This window comes from Malus sylvestris, chromosome 16, assembly GCF_916048215.2.
Source record: "Malus sylvestris chromosome 16, drMalSylv7.2, whole genome shotgun sequence".
Lineage (NCBI taxonomy): Eukaryota > Viridiplantae > Streptophyta > Magnoliopsida > Rosales > Rosaceae > Malus > Malus sylvestris.
In genome coordinates this window covers 13,610,337-13,633,174 of record NC_062275.1, presented here as the reverse complement: position 1 = coordinate 13,633,174, position 22,838 = coordinate 13,610,337, and the positions used below count along the sequence as shown (strand labels likewise).

Below are 22,838 nucleotides of genomic sequence, written 5' to 3'. Positions count from 1 at the left end.
ATTGTCTGCCCTCCTTGTTCCCGTGCCCTCCCATGCCCTCCTGTTTTGTGTGGTCACGGTTAAACCACGTCAACATTTTATATTGTTATTTTTATAGGGATAATAAGACAAAAATAAATAGTAATATAAAATGTTGACGTGACTTAACCGTGACCACACAAACATGCGGACATGGGAGGGCACGGAAACAAGGAGGGCAGACAATCCTTGTCCATTATTATGTATGCATCCTTTGAACAAGGAAACCCTACTTTTACTTTTCCCCTTTGTTTGGTTAGAAATATAATATAAAGTACAAGAGTTGGTGGTGATCTCAGCAAATGGGTCCCAAAATCTAAAGTTTGACAAACTTTATTGAGTTGGAAATGCCAAACAACCAAGCTCGTAGTGACGGGGGACCCCAATTTGGCATTCATGAGGAGAGAGTAGGGAGAGCACTTTTTGAGTTGGGATTTTCTTTTATTTATTGAATTAAGAAAGAACCGTTAATTTTGCTCCCATCACTTCGATTCCGTTACCATTTTCTCTGCATTTGATCATGGGTATTGCTATTTATATTTATTTTTACTTATCACACACCGTTCTCAATTTTCAACCGTTGTATCGAATAAATTAAAAAAATCAATGACTAAATTAACAAAGGTGTGTGTAAGAGAAAAAATAGATATCTGAATAGCTCTATCTTTTTGGCAATTTATTGAATTCAACTTCCTACAAAAATAACACCCTTCCTTTTTTTTCTTTTTTTGTTTTTTTGGTTCCATTATAATTTTGACGACCTAGACCAACTAGAAAATCTCACTTTTTCCCTTTCCCCTTTCCCCTTTCTTGTTAGAATAAAGAGAAATTAACAATTATTTGTCATATTTTATGCTTATAGTTGAAGCAAAGTTTTGTTTGCAATCCCCATTGAAATCCCACATTCTAGTATACAAACGCAAACGAGCATAAAATTTGTAGTTCAAGTGATTAAGAGTAATTACTTGTATACCCGAAATCTGTTGACTTGATCCGTTGCTTCGCATTGGAATGATAATTAATCATCACTTTGATCCCACAGCTGCTTATTCTATTAAGATTCGATTCCGTATCAACTCGGTAACAAACAGCACTCAAATTTTAAACATTATTTAATCAGCAACGCAAAACATCTTACCGAAAGCTACTCCCACCTCCCAATGTCAGGGCTGATATACCAAACTTTTTAGTGATATGTTACGATCAATCGCTTACTTTCGTGGCCAATTTCTGACAGTTAATGCATTTGAAGTGCATTCCCACCAACGGTCAGAAATTCCCCATGACACCAGCAAAAACGGTGTGTTATCGCTATGAAAGTAATAACACAAATCGACCAAACAAATCATGAAGCAGAAGAGCATAAGCATCTTGCAATCATATAGACAAATTCAGAGTTCACAAGCCATGTGTTTTGCAATCAAGACAAAGCATCCACCAGATAAATTTGATACCTGATCGGCGAAATGCAATTTCAAGTGGACATGCTGGGGCCGAAAATACGCCTCCTTCCAGTGGAGCAAAGAAACAGGTAACAAAGATGGATTGGTATAGTCAAGGGATGGAAGATAATGCAGTAATCAAAGAAAGATGCAATACGGTCCCATGGGGCGCCGGGGCCATATTATGAAGTCAATAACAGATTTCCCCAGCAAGAGTGCACTACCCATATTAGCCATCCATACCTTGCTCCAAGGGCAAAATGTACAGAGTATTCTCGGCTCGTGCTTTTTTTAGCAATCACTATTGGTCACTGGTGCAATCGCATTTACAAGTGATTGTGCCACTTTGTCCACCGCTTGACCCAACTTCTTGTGCTAATACCACGCCATTTGAAGGACGATCAACTTACACCACATCAAGCCAAGTACCTAAACAAATTAGGGTTGTCTTTGTCCCGCTCTAAGTAGTCTCTTGTGATTAGATCTTCGATCCTCTTTTTTATTGCTTTGAAGTCGGGCTGAAAGAAGAGACAATGGAGGGAGGGAAACAAACACCACTCTTTCAGAACCAAGGAAAAGGGGTTAAAATAGTATAAAATGAGAAGAAAAAAAAAAGCACTACACTAACCTTGAACATGCGACCTAGCTGCTCTACACACTCCATAACCAACTGCTGATGACCCAAAACTTTACGGCTCTTCATAATACGCACAATTGATGCATCGATGGCATACCGTCTGTCCTTGTCAACATCTTCAATTACTTTCTTCTTCTCGTCCACCGGTGGGAGTGGAATCTGCATGATGATCACAGTGATAAGTTGACTGATCACTCACATGAACACAAAATTAGAAGACAAAAAGACAAGATACCACCTAAAGATCCAAGTACCTTGATCCTCCTCATTTTGTCAGTAAACTTAGCGTTGAACTCAAAGTAATCAGTAGGAGAGATAGTTTTTGTGTTTGGTTCCTTATTAAGGATCTTATACTTGGCACATGACAAGGAATGGAGTAGTCTGACAACATCATCATCAGTCAAGTTTAACTGAGTCATAATCTCCGAGTAACTCAGTCTATCTGAGGTATTGAATAGCAGCAGGGCTGAAGCCTAAAGTAAGATACAGAAAAATCAGTCTTATAAATAAATAAATCTCTAATAGATCAGCATCTCACAAGCTAGACAAAAAATATGAACAATAGATCACAGATTAGGAAAGTTCAATTAATATATTAAATACATCACCTGATAAGTCGTCACAATAAGCTCTATGGTTTTTGGTTCAAATTTCCCAATGATGTTACAGGTACCCAGTGAGTACATCCACGTAAGTTTTCTGTGTTTTGTCTTTGTTTGATAGAATTCCCTGAAAAGTTCTACACACTTAACCTAAAGCAAGAGTGAAAAATAAAGAAGTCAGAAACTTCCCCAAGATTTTTAACCCAGCAGATAGTAAATTTTGAAACTAGATTTTCTCAGCAGAATCTGTATACCATCTCTGGGGGTAGGTTGAGGTCAAAAGACTTGTAGCTTGGCCAGAAGCCAGTGGTCAACACAGTAACTGTCAAATCAATCCCAGGATTTGCCTGTGGATTATTTTTCAGATACTCCTCAAAGCCGACTTGGTTGTCCTTGGCCAATGTCAAATCAGTAACCTGCAAAAAAAAAAAACCATTTTTACTTTCTTAGTCATATCTCCAGCAGTAACCCAGAAATGCATGCAAGTACAGAACATTAAAAAGCAACATTTCTTGAAGGATTTTTTAAAACAACTGACCATTCCCTCCATCTTTGAGGTAAACTGACCACCACATTGTTGCTTCAGTTTTGTCAAAATACATCGCTCATGGTCATCATTAGCACTCTTGTCAAAAAGAAGACGTCGAGCAAGCTTTTTCCTGCCAGAAATTAAACAAGTATAGTTAATGTAATGCCTTCTAGTTTTAAACTATATATAATCATCTATAACCTTTCCCTAAAATACATTAGATTGAAAGCAAACAGTTTGAGCAATAAAAGTGATACCTATAGAACTCAGCGAACAGGTCCTTGTCACTAATATAAGCCAGCAACTTTACCACCTGCGGTTTGAATGGCCTTTATTTACTGAATTTTTCTACCAGAGTAAGAAAAAAGTAAAATGTCCATGGAAGGTAAATAAATGGAATGGTACATCAAGAGTTCAGACCTTCTCAAGTGTCTCCTCAATGGCTTCATCGCTCAACTTTTCACTCCCACCCTTCTTAAGAATGTTATCACAAAAAGTGGCAAGTAGTTCCGCACTAGAGCTTCCAGCAACACCCTTGTTGCAAAAGATCTCAAAAGCCTCTTTTAGGGCCTACAGATGCACAAATAAACTATCAGTTATGCAGAAATAATTGGTGGCAACAATAAGAATCTTAAAGCCCTGTTAAAATACAAACCTTGTGGAAAAGAGTATGGTTTTGGAAACATTCATTGACGTATGCTATGTACTTATCATGCAGCTCAATCACTTTTCTAACAAAAACCTGAAAAGCAGTCATATTAGTTGTCGCTCAAGCAAATCAAAAGTTCCACATGTGCAATGTTCATGAAATTACCTGTTCCTGCAAACCAACCACATCCTTTTTCTCTGCCTGTGGGGGAACAAAAAAGTCAGCGTTCGCATATAATTACTTGTCGAATACCATTACATGAACAAACAATCTGAATCAAAGGAAGTGATCACGGGACTACTGATAAATCAAAACTGACATCACCAAACAGCTGTCTAGTTAGATATGGGAAACAAGAAAAGTCAACAAACAGGACACTCTTTGGAAAAATATGAGCAATCCTTTCTTCTTTACAGTATATAACATATCATATCATATCATCCCCTCTATGCAGATTTAATGAATCTATTAATGGTGCAATGGAGCTTCCAATCCTTGTGGATAGGAAATTTTTTAAATTACCATAAATAATAGAAGTTAAAAAAAAATTTAATGAAGATTGTAAAGATCTAAAATTTTGGTCAAGAGGATACATTATTCCCCCCCCCCCTCCCCCCTCCCCCCCAAATGGCAAGAGTTTGGTTTTTCATTTGAATCTATTTTGGCTTTCATTTGAATCTACTTTCTATGGCTATATTATTTTCCCCCATGGGACTATGGGAGTCTCTAATTTAGAATTTCAAACAAAGTCTGACCAGTAGACGGTATTCAGTAGAAAACCTTCTCAGCAGCCATGAATGTACAAAATAATAGAGATGGTCAAGGCATATACCTTCTTGTTGCTTGCTGCATCTTCTGCCTGTTTGACTAAGGCTGTTCCTTCAGAAGTAACATGCTGCATCACGGGACACCATGAAATATTAAAAGCATAATAAAAAAAAACAGAAATGGAAAGATATATACGCTAATATGCTACATACCAGATCACCTTTAACCCAGAAAAAATAAAGGAAGACAGCTAACCTGCTTGAATATTTGAGAAACAGGATCCAAGCCCCGAGGTATCTTAGAAAATAGCCTGAACATTCTAGACAGATCATCCACCTTCAACAGAGAAAAGAAAAATGATAAGATACAACATTCGTCTAGTTTTCTTTCAGAATTCCTTCTATACAACAACAACACAGCCTTATCCCACCCGGGGTCGGCTGTATGAATCCTAAAACACCATTGCACTCGGTTTCGTGTCAAGTCTTCTGGTAGCTCCAGGTACTCCATGTTTTTTCGTAAAGTTTTTTTCCAAGTCTTCCTAGGTCTTCCTCTACCCCTTTCACCCTCAACCTCTGTCCCATAATCGTATTTTCTAACCGGAGCATCTGTGGGCCTTCGTTTCAAACGCCCAAACTACCTTAACCGATTTTCTCTCATTTTATCTTCAATTGTGGCCACTCCTACTTTACCTCGAATATCCTCATTCTTAATCATGTCCTTTCTAGTGTTGCCAAACATCAAACGAAACATTCCCATTTCAGCTACACTCATTTTTTGCACGCGTTAGATGCTCGACCATCCAACATTCCATGCCATAAAACATTTTGGCTTTATTGTCACCTTGAGTTTTAGTGGCATACAACGGTTGCATAACACAGACAATGCACTCTTCCGTTTCATCCATCCATCTTGTATTTATGGTTGAGAGCTCCATCCAATTCTCCATTCTTTTGCAAGATAGATCCAAGATAGCTCTTTGGTACTTCTTGATCTCCAATCCTCACCCCTCTCACTTGGACCCCCTTCCCACGTACTCTACCTCTAACTTACTTAGGCGAAGAACTTTAGGGTGCGTTTGTTTACCTTTGCTAAGGTTCACTGGATTAGACTAGACTAAATTTTAGTGTAATCCCATGTTTGTTATACACACAGACTAACGTTAATGAGACTAAATTTCACTTGCCTACACTAACGCCTTCGCTAAACTATCTTTAGCTAGAGCCCTTGAACACCATGGGACTGCTAAGACCCCCTCTCTCTCATATCGCAGTCGAGCTAAGACCTCCTCTCTCTCTAGCATCCCAGCCCTGCTTGACTGCTTCATCTACAACAAAGACGACTTGTCATCTCCACCCACTCCCGCCGCGTCCACTTCATCTCCGACCACTCCCGCGGAGTCTTCGTCATCTCCGATTCTTTGTCCACGTAATCTCTCTCTCTCTCCAACTCAATTGTCATCTCAATTTTTGCTTCTAATTAATGGTTTTTTGGATTTGCAGAGATGGCCATTTCAATTTGCAAAGATCGATTGGCATGGAGGATTTTAGGTTTTTTGAATTGGATTTTGGACATTTTGAAATGGATGATTTTGAGTTTTTTTATTGGATTTTGGGTTTTTTTCAAGTGCAGGATTCTGGGGGTTTTTAGATTGGTTCTAGGTTTTTGAATTGATTTTGGGTTTTTTGAAATGGAGGATTCTGGGTTTTAATTTTTGAGTTATGAATTTAAATTTTTGAGTGATTTGGGAGTTCTATGTTTCGTGATTTGGGAATTCTATGTTTTGTGATTTGGAAGTTCTGGAATTTGTTGAATTTGGGAGTTGTGATTTGAGTTAGATCCTACTTATTCAGGTACAAGGGATTATACATCCAACTTTTAATAAAGTGTATTGCCGCTTCAGTTGATGTGGAAGACACTGCAAAGTTCATTGACGTGGTCAAGGAATTTGGTCAAGGAATTTGATAGCATGGCCCCACTGGATCCATGGCAAACAACCTTTGCTGAGAGTGAAGGAAAAGTTGAAGTCCAAGGAACTTGAGGATGACGATCTTACCTAAGTTGAAAAATTATGAAAAAATGTTTGTGTGCTTTCTTATTTGTATGAATTGGTTTGTTTCTGAATGGGTTCTGCAGATAGATGCACTACTCTTTACTTAAAATAATAACTATTTTTCTTATCCTGCTTTTTAGTCTGGTATTGCACCAAACACTTCACTGAGTCAGTCCAACATAGTCCAATCTAAGCCAATCCAACATAGTCCATGACGCTAGTCCAGCGGTGCAACAAACGCACCCTTAGAGCACTTCCGCCAAAGGTTATGCTTCGCATTTACTCCCTCATGCGTTTCATCTATCCAATGGACAAAATTGTAGATTTTAACATTCTCCGAAGGTACCTTGTCATCTCGAAGCAATGCATGGCATCCCGAGTGCTCTTTCTCAAGTAATTGTGTTGCATAAACAGACAACAGCTCATGTTGAACTTTCTACAATTAAGAAAATAATAACAACATTAACAGCCAGATTTCAAATTCTACAGATATTTGCATCCCGACTTAACTTACCTAGACTTACATTCCATAGGAATATCTATGCATACACGGTAAAGTCATAGAAATAATCAAATACACACCTCAAGCAGCTTTGGCTCACTACTAGAGTGCAAGTAGTGAGAAACTCTATCTTTCTCCCGTTTTAAACATTCCTCTGCCTGGAATTTCACACAAAAATTATGTTCATTGAAATTGTGTCATATAAGTGTATAATATACAGTTAAAACAACAAAGACAAGCATAATGGAGTTTACTTTTAGCATATAATCTGGACAAGAATCTTCTAAGATCCAGTTGGAAGCTTTTCGAGAATAATAGGCAGCGGTGCCTTTAAGCATGTCTTCTTCAAAGTCATTTTCATAGTGATCCATTTGTCCCATTCCAATCTCAACAAATATATCCAGAACATTCTTCAACAGAGCTCGATCAATCTGCTCTCCTTCACGTTCTTGATCAATCTGTTTCGTAAAACATCAAGTAAATTTATTTCAACTTAAATACTAGAACATCAACAGAGCTCAACCAATCTACTCTCCTTCACGTTCTTGATCAATCTGTTTCATAAAACGTCAAGTAAATTTATTTCAACTTAAATACTAGAACATGTGGTTCAGGTAAAACGGAAACGTACCAGAGATATTACAGCATCTCTTACTTTTGCTTTCAAATCTTGGTAGACCTGAAAATCACAATGATATATTGCCCACCATATTACAATTTGTTACTCACAAAAATCAGCTGAAGATGTGAAGGGATTATGATGGAAGACATTTTCATACAAATTCTACCATGAAATCGGTTCGGGTGAGGGATGAGAAGCAATTGTATATGAAAAAAACGTAAAAATGGTATGGAAGTCACTTTGGGCTATGGTTCAAGACGCAATCAAAAGAATTCTTCAAACAACGTGGTTTAAGATGCCACATAAGGGTTCCAGCGCAACTTACGAGATCTCGGAAGCAAGTAAGTCCAACTTCATTTAAGGGTGGAAGTGATCTCCGAGATATAAAGTAGCGATCAAGATAATGAAAGAAACGAGAGAGCCACCTGACCATAATTTTATGGTTGGTCCACCTTTTCACAAGCTCTCTCAACATGAACTCATCATGCTTCTCTCTCAAAGATGGCAAAACCTGACATAAGCATATAAAATTAAACTCAGCATCAGAAAGAGCATTCGTAAGCAAAAAAAAAATCCTCAAACAACAATTTGGGGATTGGGGAGCGTTGAATTATCCCTGACTACACATGCCACAATGAATATCATATCAATGTACATTGAGTTCTAATAGGTCTATAGGCGATGTTAGATAGTGAGAGCATCAAGATTCTAACTTTAGCTTAATAAAAAACAGTTTGTGACATTGTAAACAATCACAGTAAGTACTGGGACTAGGAAAATGAAAAAATAAATAATAGCTAAATGCTTCCTCACCGTCGAAGTAATGTACTCTTCAAAAGATTCCCTGTACTTGTCATAGAGCTGCTGTGAATAGTCATGTGGTGGCTTTTGAGTGCACATATTGTATATGGTTCTGCGAATAAAATTAAGAACAACAAAACACAATCAGCAACATTAATCTTTGGAGCATACAACAGCCAATGACAATCATAAAGATTAAAAGTTAGAAAGAAATACGTGTAGAGCAACATGTAGTCATCAGAGATGAACTGCGGCTCAGGCAACCCTTCTAGAATGTTCTTCAGCTTTGTGATCCCCTTCTGCATGATCTCCCATCCTTGTTCTAAATCGATGGTCTTACGGTCGTTCATCCTGCCAGAGTCTAATTCGCAAATGCAAAAACCAAAGACTCATCAGAAACCCTAAATCAACTAGTTCAATCAAATTCAAAGCCAAAGAATAATAAACCCTAAATGCTCTGTTAGACAGCGAATTGAATACGAGATTCCCCAAACAGTGAAATTCCCCACGATTTCACAACAATCAATCAAACCTCAAGATTCAACTCTCCGAAATCAAACTCCAAATGCGAAAATTCACCAAGATTACAGCCCCAATCAATGTTGAAAAGCACCAGTTCGTAAGAGACAGTAATAAGTTTAAGAAACTGGTGTAAAACCAATCGGTGATCAGAACAGAGATCAAGAATCGCGATGTGTGAAAGTAAGTAGCGAAATTCACCTGAGCTGGGAAGCTGAGAAACCCTAATAGGAAGAAAGAGATAGCGCGCGCGCAATAGAGAGTGGGGGCTGGAAGAGGGGGAGGATAGCAGACGAAGACGACAAAGTCCAGTAGAGCTTTAGAGAGCGAGAGAGAGAGAGAGAGAGAGAGCGAGCGGTGAAAAAGGAGTATGGGGTTAAAGCAATCTATCTGAAATCTCAGATGGAAGCACTTTTCGATTTCTGCTTGTACTACAGTACTACTATCATTTCATTTCAGTATTTGTTTATTTATTTTGCTGGAAAAAAAGCACTTTTCAATTTCTGCGTGTACTACTATCAACTCATTTTCAGTATTTATTTATTTATTTTGATGGAAAAAAAAATAAAAGAATCCAGTAATTTCGGTTATTTTTTCCGTATAGGGTAGCGGGGGTTTTTATTTTATTTTATCATTTTTGGGTAGGGCTGAATAAAAATCTTGAATTACCCGAGCCCGACTGAAAATTTCACAAACCCCCCCCCCCACCCAACCGAAAAATCTCGAAAAGTTTGGTAACCCATATCAAAAAAATCCGAACATTTCGGTATGGGAATTGGGACCTAGTTGTCAAGATGTTCGATAATCCCAAACCGATACATAATATATATTTATTAGCATAAATAAGCATTGGATTTGGTTTATTAAATCTCAACCGTAGAAAGCTCACTCTCTCTCTAATCGCTCAAATTAGGTATGCACGCTATCTGTCTCACACAAACCTCTTGAATCTCTCTGCACTCTCTCTTTTCCTCCTCCGCTCTGTTAACACTCAACACTCTCTCATATCTCTTGAATCGTCTATGCACTCTCTACTCTCCTCCTCCTCCCTAACGGACTCAACACATTAGATGTCAAGTCATCGACCACCACACATCTATGACTCCTCCATATTATGGATCCAGACTTCCACAGTTCCACCTCCATCTCCCATTGTGACCTCCAATCAAAACTTCTTTGATCTGAACGGTACCACGATTCACGAAAATATTGTCCCTTGATTTGGATTTGGATTCTGAAATTGTGAATTAGGGTTTTGAACTTTCAATTTGGGGATGCATTCATACGATCTTTCTAAATTAGGTTAATATTTGCTGACCACATTCATTCCCGATCCCGCACCGAAAAACCGAAACAACTTCGGGAATCCTGAAATTCGGGAATACCGAAAGTTTGGTTTGGTTTCGGGTTTTGGAATCCCATCTCGAAAATGATCGTTTAGGATTCGGGATTTATGTTTCGGTTCGGGATTCCGACCCGAACCATCCCTATAATTTTGGGGTTGGTGATAAAGTTTTGCGGTCTATCATCTACTTTCCTTTTTTTTTTTGGTGAATTTCTCATAATCAAAGAGGACAAATAGATGACCATTTTATTATAATGGTAAAAAATAATATTTTTAATATTTTGATCCGAGTTTGATTTTTAGTAATTTCAATTTTCTTGAACAATTAAGTATTGAACCTACTAGTGCTATCATTGTACTAAACAAAATTAGAAAACATATCGGCCCATTCAAATTGTAATGAATAGTTTGGTTCGGTTTTGACCGTCAAAAAGATTGAATAGTCGAAGTCATTGGGTTATCTTGGGAGGTGGGGAGGAAAAAAAATTCAGTATGCCGGAAACACGGTTCAGTACACAAAGTGTAACAAAACAATTGGTTAGAATTTTTTTTTTAAGTTTCCAATAAATTATATTATTACACATAATATACTGGATTGTATTTTCAGCACACTCAAAATCTCTCGTGAGAGAGAATGATGAGTAGGATAATGAGTAAGTTTAAGTTAGAAATTCAGTGTTCAAAGTAACAAAAAAGAAATACCTCAAACGAGCTCAAATAGCCTACAACCTTTTTTCAAATAGATAGTCTACATGTCTACACATATAATATAATTCTAGTCAATATAGAATACCTACTTTGATATGTCAAACAATTCGGTAATTTACTTTATGAGCTATTCGATAACTATTTTATTTTATTCTATTTAAATCTATTTTTTTAATTACTTTCAGTTTTTAAATAAAATAAAAATTAAAAGGTGAAAATTCTAGATTAAATTATTATTTTAAAATTTTAAAATAAGAAAAGAATTAGACGCGTTTGTAATGTTATTTGTTTTTAAATAATTTATTTTGTTCACATTATCTGTTATTGGCACGCTAAATTCGTGCAACTGCTTAAAAGATGTGTATTTCTTGGGTTTTTACCTCTCTTTTTATATTTTATTGCATTTATGGGCTTTTCATATGGGCTTCCAGTTTTGAGGTTGACATGGGCTTTTCCTTTTGGCAGGCCTAAAAATGGTGGTCGAGCACGTCCTTGGGTGGTGTGGGGTGGGTGGTTGGTGGCAACGGGGAGGAGGGCGTGGTGGCTTTCTGGCCATGTCCAGTTTGATGGTTGTGGCTGAGGCGGTGCGTCAGATTCCTCCAACCTCAAAAACTGACCCTTTGGAAAAACCGTGATGCTAACACGTATGCAAAGATAGTTATTTAGTACTACGATTTAGTAATATTTACTTTTATTTGTAAGTGAGAGGTTTTACGTTCGAATATCAAAAGCGAATATGAACTACATTATTACTAGTCAATTGTGAAACTTAGTTTATTCTTTCATCTCTTTAATGTAGATAGTATCGTTTATTAAAGAAACTGCGTAGAATTTTATTTTATAAATCGGTCTTACAGTAATTGATGTACAGCTGCAAGTCATTAAATAGCAATTGATCAAATATTTCACCGACAATAGTGCAGAACGTTATCAAACAAATACATGGATATTAGTATCGTAATTAGCATGACATGTCATTCTATCTGTCAAGTTAAATTGTTCATTAGTTTGTAATTAAGTTGATTTTTGATAAATAAGTTACTACATAATTTCTTGTGTTTTTAAATAATTGTGTACACAATAGCCGTCTAGAGCAAAAATCAAAGAAAAACTCTTTGCCGATGGCCTTTACATTTGGTTTTGGAGTCGGCGACAATCATCTTAACAATCATTTCTAGTCTCTTCCCTCTCTACTTTTTTTTGTTTACTTTGTTTAGTGTAGAATTGTCGATGTGATAGTCGTCGTCCTTTGACTTATGCACATAGTAAAACAAAGTTTCAGATCCAATTATCACGTTCAATATAAGATGTCATAGAGTGTCAATATCGGGTTTAGCTAGTACGATACTATGGGTTTAGCCAAATATGGCTCTCGAATGTCCAGAGGATATGGAGCGGTTTCTGTTTAATAATTTATAAGAATTGTCTTGGAGTTTGGTTTTGATTTCTCTATTTAAGAGAGTTTGCTAGTTTGATTTCTCTCTATAGGAGAGTTGCTTGATTTTAATTTTCGTTTTGGTATGCTACATCTCTTTTGAATCTATATGTGAAGTGTGGAGCTGTTTGATTTGCTGAATCTACTTCAATTGGTATAATAGGATTGGGGGGCAGTGATTAGATGATGCAATTAGACCTATGGACATCGAACTTCATGTCTCAATATATGATTTGATATTTTTGTTCTATTTTAAACAAGGGTTAATGATTTTATTGATCTATGTAATTTTACAGTTCTCGATAAGCTCAAACGAGTACTTGAAGTTTATTCATTATTTTACATTTAATAATACTTTATTATAATATTTTTAATATCTCATTTGGGACCGAGTTTTTCATAATATAAATATAATAGTATGCCTTTTTATTCACTGAATAAAATATCTCTCTTTAAAAAAAATAATTGTGCATAGGAAGATTTCAGAGACGGTTACTTAAAGTGGTCAGGAGGAGCAAGCTCATATAGAAGAAGAGCGTTGTTTCAGTGCCTTGACTTAGATTGAGTTGAGTTGGCTGACAAAACCAGGCTCTGGTAATATTTGTCATTTCCTCCCAAATAAGATAGGCCAACAAAATTATAAAATGGCCAACTCAAAAAACTCTCTCAGAGCTAAGTGGCTCTCTACCACAGCGATAAAAATGAGTGTTGTTCTTACAGTAAGGCGTGATTTCAAACCCTGTCGACTCGAACAAATCTATCATTTGACAAAAAAAAAAAAAAACCCCTCTAAATTGGACTTTGAGAGCATGAAGATATTGTTTTCCCTATTTGTTCCGCAATTAAAAACGGGTAAAATCTTATCTCAACTATAATTTGACATGGCGACAATGTTTTGCAACCAAACGACTTCAACTTCATAGGTGAGAAAGTGATTCAGCTGTTGATGTCAGATTTTGTCATAAATTATGTACGATATTGTCTGTTATAAAAGAAATTTGAATGTATAGAACATAAAGAATGACAAATTATAACCCATAATAGTGGTTTATGTAAATTGGTTCTCATGTATTAGAAGCACTGGAACATGTTGTCTAAGTTTGAAATCTAAAATGTTGTTGTTATTGTAGTGTGAGTTTAATAGAAAAAAGCTTGCCATTTTATAGGAATCAAACTCATGAGACTTACATATCACACTCAAGACTCAACAATTGAATTCTTATTGGATTAATTTTCATCTTACTATATAAGTTTAATTCTAATTTATAAAGAAAACTATTATTTGCATTCTAAAAATTTTATTTTGCACATCTCAATGCTCTCATGCATATTTTTCTTTCTGATTATAAAAAATTTAGAGTAAATTACATAGAAACCCCTCAGGTTTGAGGTCTATTACAACCTCATACAACATCTTTAAAACATTTCACTTTCATACCTCACGTACTATTTTATTTCAAAACAACACATCCGTTAGATTTTCCATCTAATGGTTTGTTAAATGCTAACGTGGCTGCCACATTTGTGCTGATGTGGCTGCCACATGGCAAAAAAAAAAAAAATTATACATTAACAATATTATAATATTAACCCTTAAAAAAAATAAAAAAAATAAAAAAAAACCAGAAAACCCGAACCCAGATCCCCTTCCCCACAACCCCACATCTCACCCCCACCCCCTTACCCATCTCTCCCACTCTTCTTCTTCCTCCACACCAACCCCAACACACTTCCTGACACCCTTTTTTCAATTCCTTCATTCCCTCTCCTTCTCTAGGGTTTGAACTTCGAATTCCACCCATCTCCCGCCTCTTCCCCCGCCACCCTCTGCCTCCACGCGTCTCCTTCTCCCAAAACCCATATCCCCCTCCACCTCTCCCACCTCAAAGCCCCCACCTTTAATCACTTATCTGCTTTTTTTTCACTAGTTTTCTTAGAAACCCCTGCAACCCAAATACCTGCAACCCACTACCTGCAAAACCACAACCCGCAACCCACTACCTGCAAAACCACAACCCAAATACCTGCAACCGTCGCCCGCGGGGGGGGGGGGGGGGGTCGCGAGCTTATCATCGACGGGAAGCGCAAAATAAAAAATTTAGAGTGCCAATAACAATTCCGTTTATAAAAACCAAACCCAAAATTTCTATACTAAGTTTGAATTCCCCACCCCCAAGTCCCAACTACCATATTGTAAAGTCATTAGTCGGGTCTTTCATATTTTTAATTCACCAATTTCGTCCTCTGTCTATTTACTTATGGGTAATACTAGAAAAATTAAATTTGCATACTAAATAACGTGTCATCAATAGAAATAAGCACGTTTATTATCATTTAAGTAATTTGCAAACTAAACCCTAATAAACCAATCATCAACTTCCATGTTCTTTAGTTTTCAAAACTTTATCTAAAATTTAATCTCATTAGCATTACCTTTACTTATTCATTGTCTTACCGCCAATGATATTTAGCCATGTGGATTGAGTTGATAAATGCATTAAAATAAAGGGAGCTTTAATGAAAAGGGCTTGGACTAACTTTTTTTTAATGAAAAACCACCCTAAAGTATTATTTAATAAAAATGGCTTAAATTTTAATCGTAAGGACACAAAACTTTTATCTCAGGCCCTACAAAAACTAAAACACACGGGCACAACAAAAAGCCCAAATCGCATAACAATTACTATTCCAAAATTGCCCCTAACGGAGCCTAACCCAGGCCCGTTAGCCAAAGTTGCAGTTACTAAAATTCATCATCCCTCCAACGCCATTAATGTTCACCACCGGAGAAGCAACGGCGGCAGAAGCCATGGAGGAAGACGAGGCCTTCCGCTTCTTGCTCACTTCTCCCTCAGGAAAGCAGCGGAAGAAGAAATTAGGACCCTCTGGAGGATCGATGGCAGGAGAGAAGGATTCGAATTTGCAATATGTTGTGGATCTCTCACAGTCAAGCTATTTATTCACTCCGTTCTCATCGACGTTTCCCGCTTCCACTTGAAAGAAAGGCAGGCCCCTTTTGGTGAGTGTGTCTCTTTCAGATGCCAATGTGCAGTGGATGTGGTGGAATTGGGGTTCGCGGAGGAGACGACCAGATTTTCAGTGAGAGGAGATGGGTGATTGATTTTTTGTATTTTTTTTTGTGTTTAATTGCATCATCTTCATTAGGTATATTTTCTGCAAAGCAATTGAAACACCCAGTGAACTCTGATCTTCTGCTGACTATATGTCCTGAACTTTATTCGATATTAGGAAAAGTGAGGAAGAAGTCACTGACAATGAGCAAGTTGAAAACTGGTTCTCTTTTGACATCCACCCAGCGCATATGTGGTGGGTACTTTTCAAATCTAAACTTTCATTCCATTGCCATTCCTCTTTTTCTGTTGTTTAAATGGATTTTCTTCTACATGTGGCTTATTTATGCTGCAGTTAAAGTGTAGTATGAGGATTCCATTCTAGAGTGAGATGATTATCTGGTCTTGGCTTTGGCTTGATTGCCATTACCTTGTCTTGATTTCGCTTCTCATTCTTGAGTTTCGGATTCATTATTGTGTTCTAGATATATATTCCCAATACAAGAATTTGCCATTGTTAAAGTCCTAGGCTCAGTATGTAATATGTACTCTCTATCTCAAAATAAATGTGGTGATTATAATTGAAAACTTTAAGACTACTGTAATTCTATTGCTGATTGCAACCTCGTGCTTTGTGTAGACATGTTCATTGCTCTTTGTAAAGATTCCAATGGATCATTGACCAAGCAGGAACTTGGAGGATATGCAGATGGACATTGTCGCGTAAGTCGGAGATGCCCAAGAAGATCAAAAGAAGGCCAATGACTTGATGAACATGGCTTTTGTAGATCCAAAATTGCTGTTTTTTGTCTCCCTTCAGCTTCTCTTTAAGCAAACATGTAGAGAGTATAAAAATCCAACTTTTAGGTTTCTTTAGGGTTGAGCGGGAGAGAGATTGGGCATGCAGAGAAAGTTGGCAGGTTTTTAAAGGGAGGAGTTGTAAACTTACAAATGTGAATTATTTATACAATTGAATATTGAATATGTATTCAAATGAACATTGGTAATAGCATTATGTATTAAACTAAACACTACCTATTTCTCGAATTGAATATGAGTACTATCATTCTTTCTTAAACTGAAAGTTGACTATTTATTAAACTGAACGCTGACTATTTCATAAATTGAACACTGACTATTTCTTAAATAAACACAAACTATTTCTTAATAAATACTGACTATTTCTTAAATGAACACTGGTACTATCACTATTTCTTAAACGAAATATTAACTATTTCTTAAATTAAACACTGACTATTTCTTAAATAAACACATACTATTTCTTAAACAGAACACTGACTATTTCTTAAATGAAATATTAACTATTTCTTAAACTAAACACCAATTATTTCTTAAACTGAAGATGGTACTATCATTATTTCTTAAACTGAACACCGACTATTTCTTAAACTGAACATGGTACTGCCACTATTTCTTAAACGGAACACTAACTATTTCTTAAACTGAACACTGACTATTTTTTGAACTGAACATCAGTACTACCACTATTTCTTAAATTGAACACTAACTATTTATTAAAATGAATATTGACTATTTCTTAAACTGAACACATACTATTTCTATAATAATTTAGGTTCGTGATACAAACAATAAATTCTAAAGTACAACGAAAAGGTGTCTTTAGTTTGCCTGTAAGCAATGTAGTTCGCCACTTCAATCAAAGGAGCAATTTTTGCTTACACGTATAAAGAGCATGGAAGATGCTTCGGGAATTAACATATTTGTCACTCATAATGCACCCTTAGCTAAATGATTAGGTATTATTTATGTACAAACGTTTGAGATGTTATGTTGCAGTATAACAATTTATGAGTGTTTTGTTCGAAAAAACGTTTTATGAATAGTATTTAGAACAACACATATGCAATGAAATGTATAGTTTTATTTGCAATTTGAATGTTGGTTTAGTGTAATCAAATAATCAATACCAGCATTTTATTTACTGGGATTTCAGTTTTGTTCCATCTGCTCATAGTGCAATTGTTAATTCATAAAATGTGTTCAAATCTTCTGACTTTTATTTTCTAAAAATAATAGAGGAGATAGTATGCAACACTACATTACTATTAAGTTGGGTAGATACTATAGTTTAACTTATGCACTTTTTTTGTTTCCATTCAATGCTCCATTTGCTTTATTTATTACATATGGAAAACAGCAAGCTAAAGATGATTTTAGTCATGCAATTAAATTTGCCTCTTCTTTCTTGGAATTGGATTCTTCCTTTTCCCTTCGATCCACCCAAAGGAACAATTGAAAAATTGAATCGCATGCAAATTTGGAATATAATACAGATGAACTCTAAGCCAAACGAAAGAATCAAACTGTTTGAATATTTCAAGTCGAAACTCCAATGGATCGATGAACAATGACGATCAGTTTCGATGAAAATCGCCTGTCAAAAGCTTGATCTTAGCCATTCATCATCAATAGTCAATGTTCCATTTAAGAAATAGTCAGTGTTTAATTTACGAAACAGTGATAGTACTAGTGTTCGTTTGATAAATAGTCAGTGTTTAGTTTACGAAACAGTGATAGTACTAGTGTTCCGTTTCAGAAATAGTCAGTGTTTAGTTTACGAAACAGTGATAGTACTTATGTTCGTTTGATAAATAGTCAGCGTTTAGTTTACGAAACAGTGATAGTACTTGTGTTCCGTTTAAGAAATAGTCAGTGTTTAGTTTACGAAACAATGATAGTACTAGTGTTTCGTTTAAGAAATAGTCAGTGTTTAGTTTACGAAACAGTGATAGTACTAGTGTTCCGTTTCAGAAATAGTCAGTGTTTAGTTTACGAAACAGTAATAGTACTTGTGTTCGTTTGATAAATAGTCAGTGTTTAGTGTACGAAACAGTGATAGTACTAGTGTTCCGTTTAAGAAATAGTCAGTGCTTAGTTTACGAAACAGTGATAGTACTAGTGTTCGTTTGATAAATAGTCAGTGTTTAGTTTACGAAACAGTGATAGTACTAGTGTTCATTTGATAAATAGTCAGTGTTTAGTTTACGAAACAGTGATAGTACTAGTGTTTCGTTTCAGAAATAGTCAGTGTTTAGTTTACGAAACAGTGATAGTACTTGTGTTCGTTTGATAAATAGTCAATGTTTAGTTTATGAAACAGTGATAGTACTAGTGTTCCGTTTAAACAGCGACTTAAGCACCCTCATTTTTTATAATTTGCTTAAATGCATCCAGAGAGCTACTATATTTAACTGTTGCTCCTTAGGTCATCATCATCCATGGCGCATTGTGTCAATGGGGTAAGAAGCTAATCTAGCACCAATCGTAACTCCCCATCCCAACAAGAAAACAAGAAGCTAGCAAAGAAGCTATCATGCAGGCCACCAGTTAAAACCATAAGTTTTAGAGAATCGTACATTCCAAAGTAAAGCCCACAATACACGAAAATTCCAACACAACTAAACCATTAAACTGCCTTTCAACCACCCTTCTTGGCAGCCTTGGCATCACTTGCCAAACGTGTTCTTGCATAGTCCCGAGAATGTACAAAAAGAAGAGATGAAGCACTAGCAGCACCGCCTGATGCCAAGTTCCCAGCGAACCACTTCTAGTAGCCATTTTTATCCTTCTTCAAGTTATTATACACTACCTAACACACACAAACAGTACCTGTGTCCAAACAACAAATGCTAATACCAAACTAAAAACCATAAGTCATCATTCCTAGAAAACAACTTTTATCTTATGCGGCAGACCATGTTCCGGCTCGAGGACGAGTTCAGATCCTTGGTCGAACGCGGCGGCGAGTCACGAAAACTCAATCGCGTGTTTCGTGGCGAGTAGAATGGCGTGTTGTCATTTGACTTGGGAGATGATGAAGAAGAAGAGGAGGATGAGGTAATTGGGGACGGTGAGGAACACCAAATCCCTACTGCTCAGCCGATCGACGACTACGACATCGTGATCGATGCGCTTCCTTCTGGAACCATCAACAACCTCCATGAGATTGCTAAGCGGATGGTGGCGGCGGGGTTCGGAAATGAGTGCTCGCACGTGTACAGAAGATGCCGGAGAGAGTTCCTGGAAGAGAGTATGTCGAGGCTAGGCTTGTAGAAGCTGAGCATTGAAGAGGTTCAAAAGACGCCATGGCAGGACCTTAAGGACGAAATCCAGCTTGCAGATATTAGACGGAGAGATCGAAATAGGGAGGGAGAGATAAAGCTTGCCGTCAGGGGCAAAAGCGGAATGTTATTGCTTGGGCCATTCTTATTGGGCTGATTTAAAATTAAACTTTGTACTAACCATTAAATAAACTTGTAACATGGTTTTTTGTTAAAACTTAATGTTTTTAAGCCTTTTTGGTTAGTTTTCCTTAAAATAAAAGGAAAAAAACCAAGATTTAGTAAATAAAAAATTCAATTGTCGTCTTCAAACTTCAGCAGCCCTCCACTCCACCCACCGTCGACGTCGACCTCTAGTCCCACCACTACCACCCACCACGTTCCATACCGTTGCACCCTTTCTCTCCCGAGTAATTCACATAATTCACCCAAGTACCACCCCCTTCCGGCGCTAACCTTGAAAATGTCGTCGTCATGGAGCAGTGAGTCTTTCCCGATCAAATTCTCATCGGCGACATCGCCCTACCCAGTGCCAGTACCCATACCCCGACTAAAAATTTCAGAGCTTTTGATCATTGAGAGAGAGATGAGTTATTGACAAAAAAAGAAGAGAGAGATGAGTTGAATTGTGCCGCCGTGGGTGGTGGTGGACTGGTGGGGATTTGAGGTCGACGGCCATGGTGGGCGGAGTGGATGAGACGACAATGGGTTTGCTGAAGTCTGAAGACGACAGGTGATTTTTTAATTTACTTTTTAACCAACAATTTTATATACAATTTTTAACTCAATCCACATGGCAAAATACCGTTGCCTAGGACCCAAATACATGACATGTCAGCACATTAATATTCCAAAAAAACTTAAAAATACTAAAAAGTTTTAAAATGATGAAAATTAAAATGATGGAATTTTATTTTTTAGAATTTGTCAATAATCTTGTTTGACTAATCTAAAAACAATGGAATTTGAATACGAAATTTGTTATTTTTAAACTTTCACTTATATAAATTTAGAAATGACACTTATTTTTAAACTTTTACTTAAAAATTTTAAATTTCTATTTTTATGAATCCAAACTAAGGAATTAATGCATGTCAATTTATAAAATTGACTTTTGTCAAAATTCTATGTTTATTTCCTTCCAACCATAGTGTAAAGGAATTCTTAAAAGAATTAGATGACAATGACAATATTAAAAAGTTAATAAAGGGTGGGACGAAATTGATGAGTTTGAAAGATTAAAAAACCAAATTGATGACTTCACAGTACATTAGAAACCATTTGTGATTAAAAAAAAAAACCCCATGCATAATGTGGAAGTCGGAATTAATCTAACTAATATGTCAAACTATCTAGTAAGAAAACAATGCCTCATACATTAAAAAAAAAAAAAATATATATATATATATATCTATACTTCTTGTATGAGCGATAAATTGCACTATCCAGTGTCATAAAATCGAATCCAGAAACCAGATTACATATTCAAATTTCATAAATGATACGCAACAAAACCTTTATATTTTAAGTGAACATATAAGAAAACAAAAACTGTCACATCCCTGCCCCGGCCCCCATCACATCCTTGGCTCGACTCCACCGTAGCACGATATTGTCTTCTTTGAGCCCCGACCACGCCCTCACGGTTTTGTTTTTGAGAACTCAGATGAGAACTTCCCAGTAGGTCACCCATCCTGAGATTACTCTCGCGCAAACTCGCTTAACTTCGGAGTTCCTACGGAACCCGAAACCAGTGAGCTCCCAAAAGGCTACTTGCTAGGTAGGAATGAGAATATACATATAAGGATCACTCTCCTGGGCGATGTGGGATCTTACAAAAACAAAAAGTTAAAATATAGCAAAATTAGACGTTTGCATAACGTTGCTTGCTCAGATAGTCAGTTATTACGCTCGCACAGTCTATTTATTACGTTCACGTTGTTGATTAGTGGTACATTATGTGTTATATTCTTTGTCCACTAATCATCTCTAATATTTCCCTTGTTAATTGACAACTCTGTGTAATATTTTGTGGTATGATTCATGAACTAAGCTGAAATTAAAACCCTTTACCTAACTCCATGTTTAAAAACTTATAGCTTGTCTCTCAGTTTATAACCGAACTAGGGATGGGCAACGGTTATGGCAGGTGGGTAACTACGGTTATTTAGTCATAACCGTTTATTCTCATACCCGCATAACCGTTTACCCGTTAAGTAATTGTCTAAACGGTTATACCCATACCCATAACCGTTTATAAACAGTTAACATACCCATAACCGTGTACCCATTTAACCGTAACCGTTTAGTACCCGTTTACCCATTTATCATTTTTAAACCCGTTTATCCTTTCTTTTTTACCATTTACTCATTTTTCACCCGTCTACGTGTTTTTTAACAACTTGAAAATTAAAAAAGAAAAATTTGTCATAATTTTCTTTTTATAACAATTAAACACCGTTATAGGTACATTCATCATACATTTCCGCATTTTAATTTTTTAAGTCCTTATACCATTCTAAAAATTGAAATAATATTTTACAGACAATATTTTTAATTGTTAGCAATGAAGGTAATATAAAATTTGTTAAGTATTCTTGGGTTACGAAAATTGTTAATAGACAGTATTCTTGGGTTATTTAACTTGAAATGTAAAATATTAACATAATATATATAATGGACCATGAAATTTAAAGTGGTTAAGAAAAGTTATATTATATTAGCTATATAAATCATGCACTATAGTCAATAACATTGATCTAAGTTTTGTTCGATAGGGAACATGGTTTGTGTTAATTTTACATATATAAAATAAATGGGTAAATGGTTACCCGTTTATAACCGCGGTTAATACTTATAACCGTCCATTTAAATTTCGCGGGTAAACGGTTATACCCATAACCGTTTATTTATTTAAACGGTTACCCATAACAGTAATTGTGAAATTTAAATGGGCAGATAACCACGGTTACTCATAACCGATGGGTATTTGCCTATCCCTAAACCGAACATCACGTCAATTGAAAGTTGAGCC

At 36.4% G+C, this 22,838-nt stretch overlaps 1 protein-coding gene across 3 annotated transcripts; it reads right to left on the bottom strand.

Annotated features, from left to right (window-relative positions):
* Positions 1–1,366: 1,366 nt before the first annotated feature.
* LOC126606910 (cullin-1-like) lies at positions 1,367–9,573 on the bottom strand. Of its 3 annotated transcripts, XM_050274304.1 has the most exons (21): positions 9,344–9,573; positions 9,156–9,225; positions 8,840–8,984; positions 8,636–8,735; positions 8,148–8,333; positions 7,832–7,879; positions 7,455–7,658; positions 7,281–7,358; positions 7,045–7,134; positions 4,901–4,981; positions 4,710–4,772; positions 4,043–4,078; positions 3,884–3,970; positions 3,649–3,798; positions 3,486–3,541; positions 3,238–3,358; positions 2,954–3,115; positions 2,706–2,849; positions 2,352–2,570; positions 2,089–2,256; positions 1,367–1,978 (listed from the first exon to the last, which is right to left on the bottom strand). In XM_050274304.1, exons 3-21 carry the CDS (start codon positions 8,971–8,973, stop codon positions 1,877–1,879), a joined length of 2,229 nt encoding a protein of 742 aa, XP_050130261.1. In that variant the 5' UTR covers positions 8,974–8,984; positions 9,156–9,225; positions 9,344–9,573; the 3' UTR covers positions 1,367–1,876. The 3 variants fall into 3 exon arrangements, with proteins under 3 accessions (XP_050130261.1, XP_050130264.1, XP_050130263.1); XM_050274307.1 differs by lacking the exon at positions 7,045–7,134; XM_050274306.1 differs by lacking the exon at positions 9,156–9,225.
* Positions 9,574–22,838: the final 13,265 nt, after the last annotated feature.

Coding starts and splice junctions, on each gene's coding strand:
- LOC126606910 (XM_050274304.1), bottom strand. CDS start 8,973: ATGAACGACCGTAAGACCATCGATTTAGAACAAGGATGGGAGATCATG. Junction 4,773..4,900: donor TTTCTCAAATATTCAAGCAG/GTTAGCTGTCTT, acceptor CCCGTGATGCAG/CATGTTACTTCTGAAGGAAC. Junction 3,116..3,237: donor CCTCAAAGATGGAGGGAATG/GTCAGTTGTTTT, acceptor TTTTTTTTGCAG/GTTACTGATTTGACATTGGC.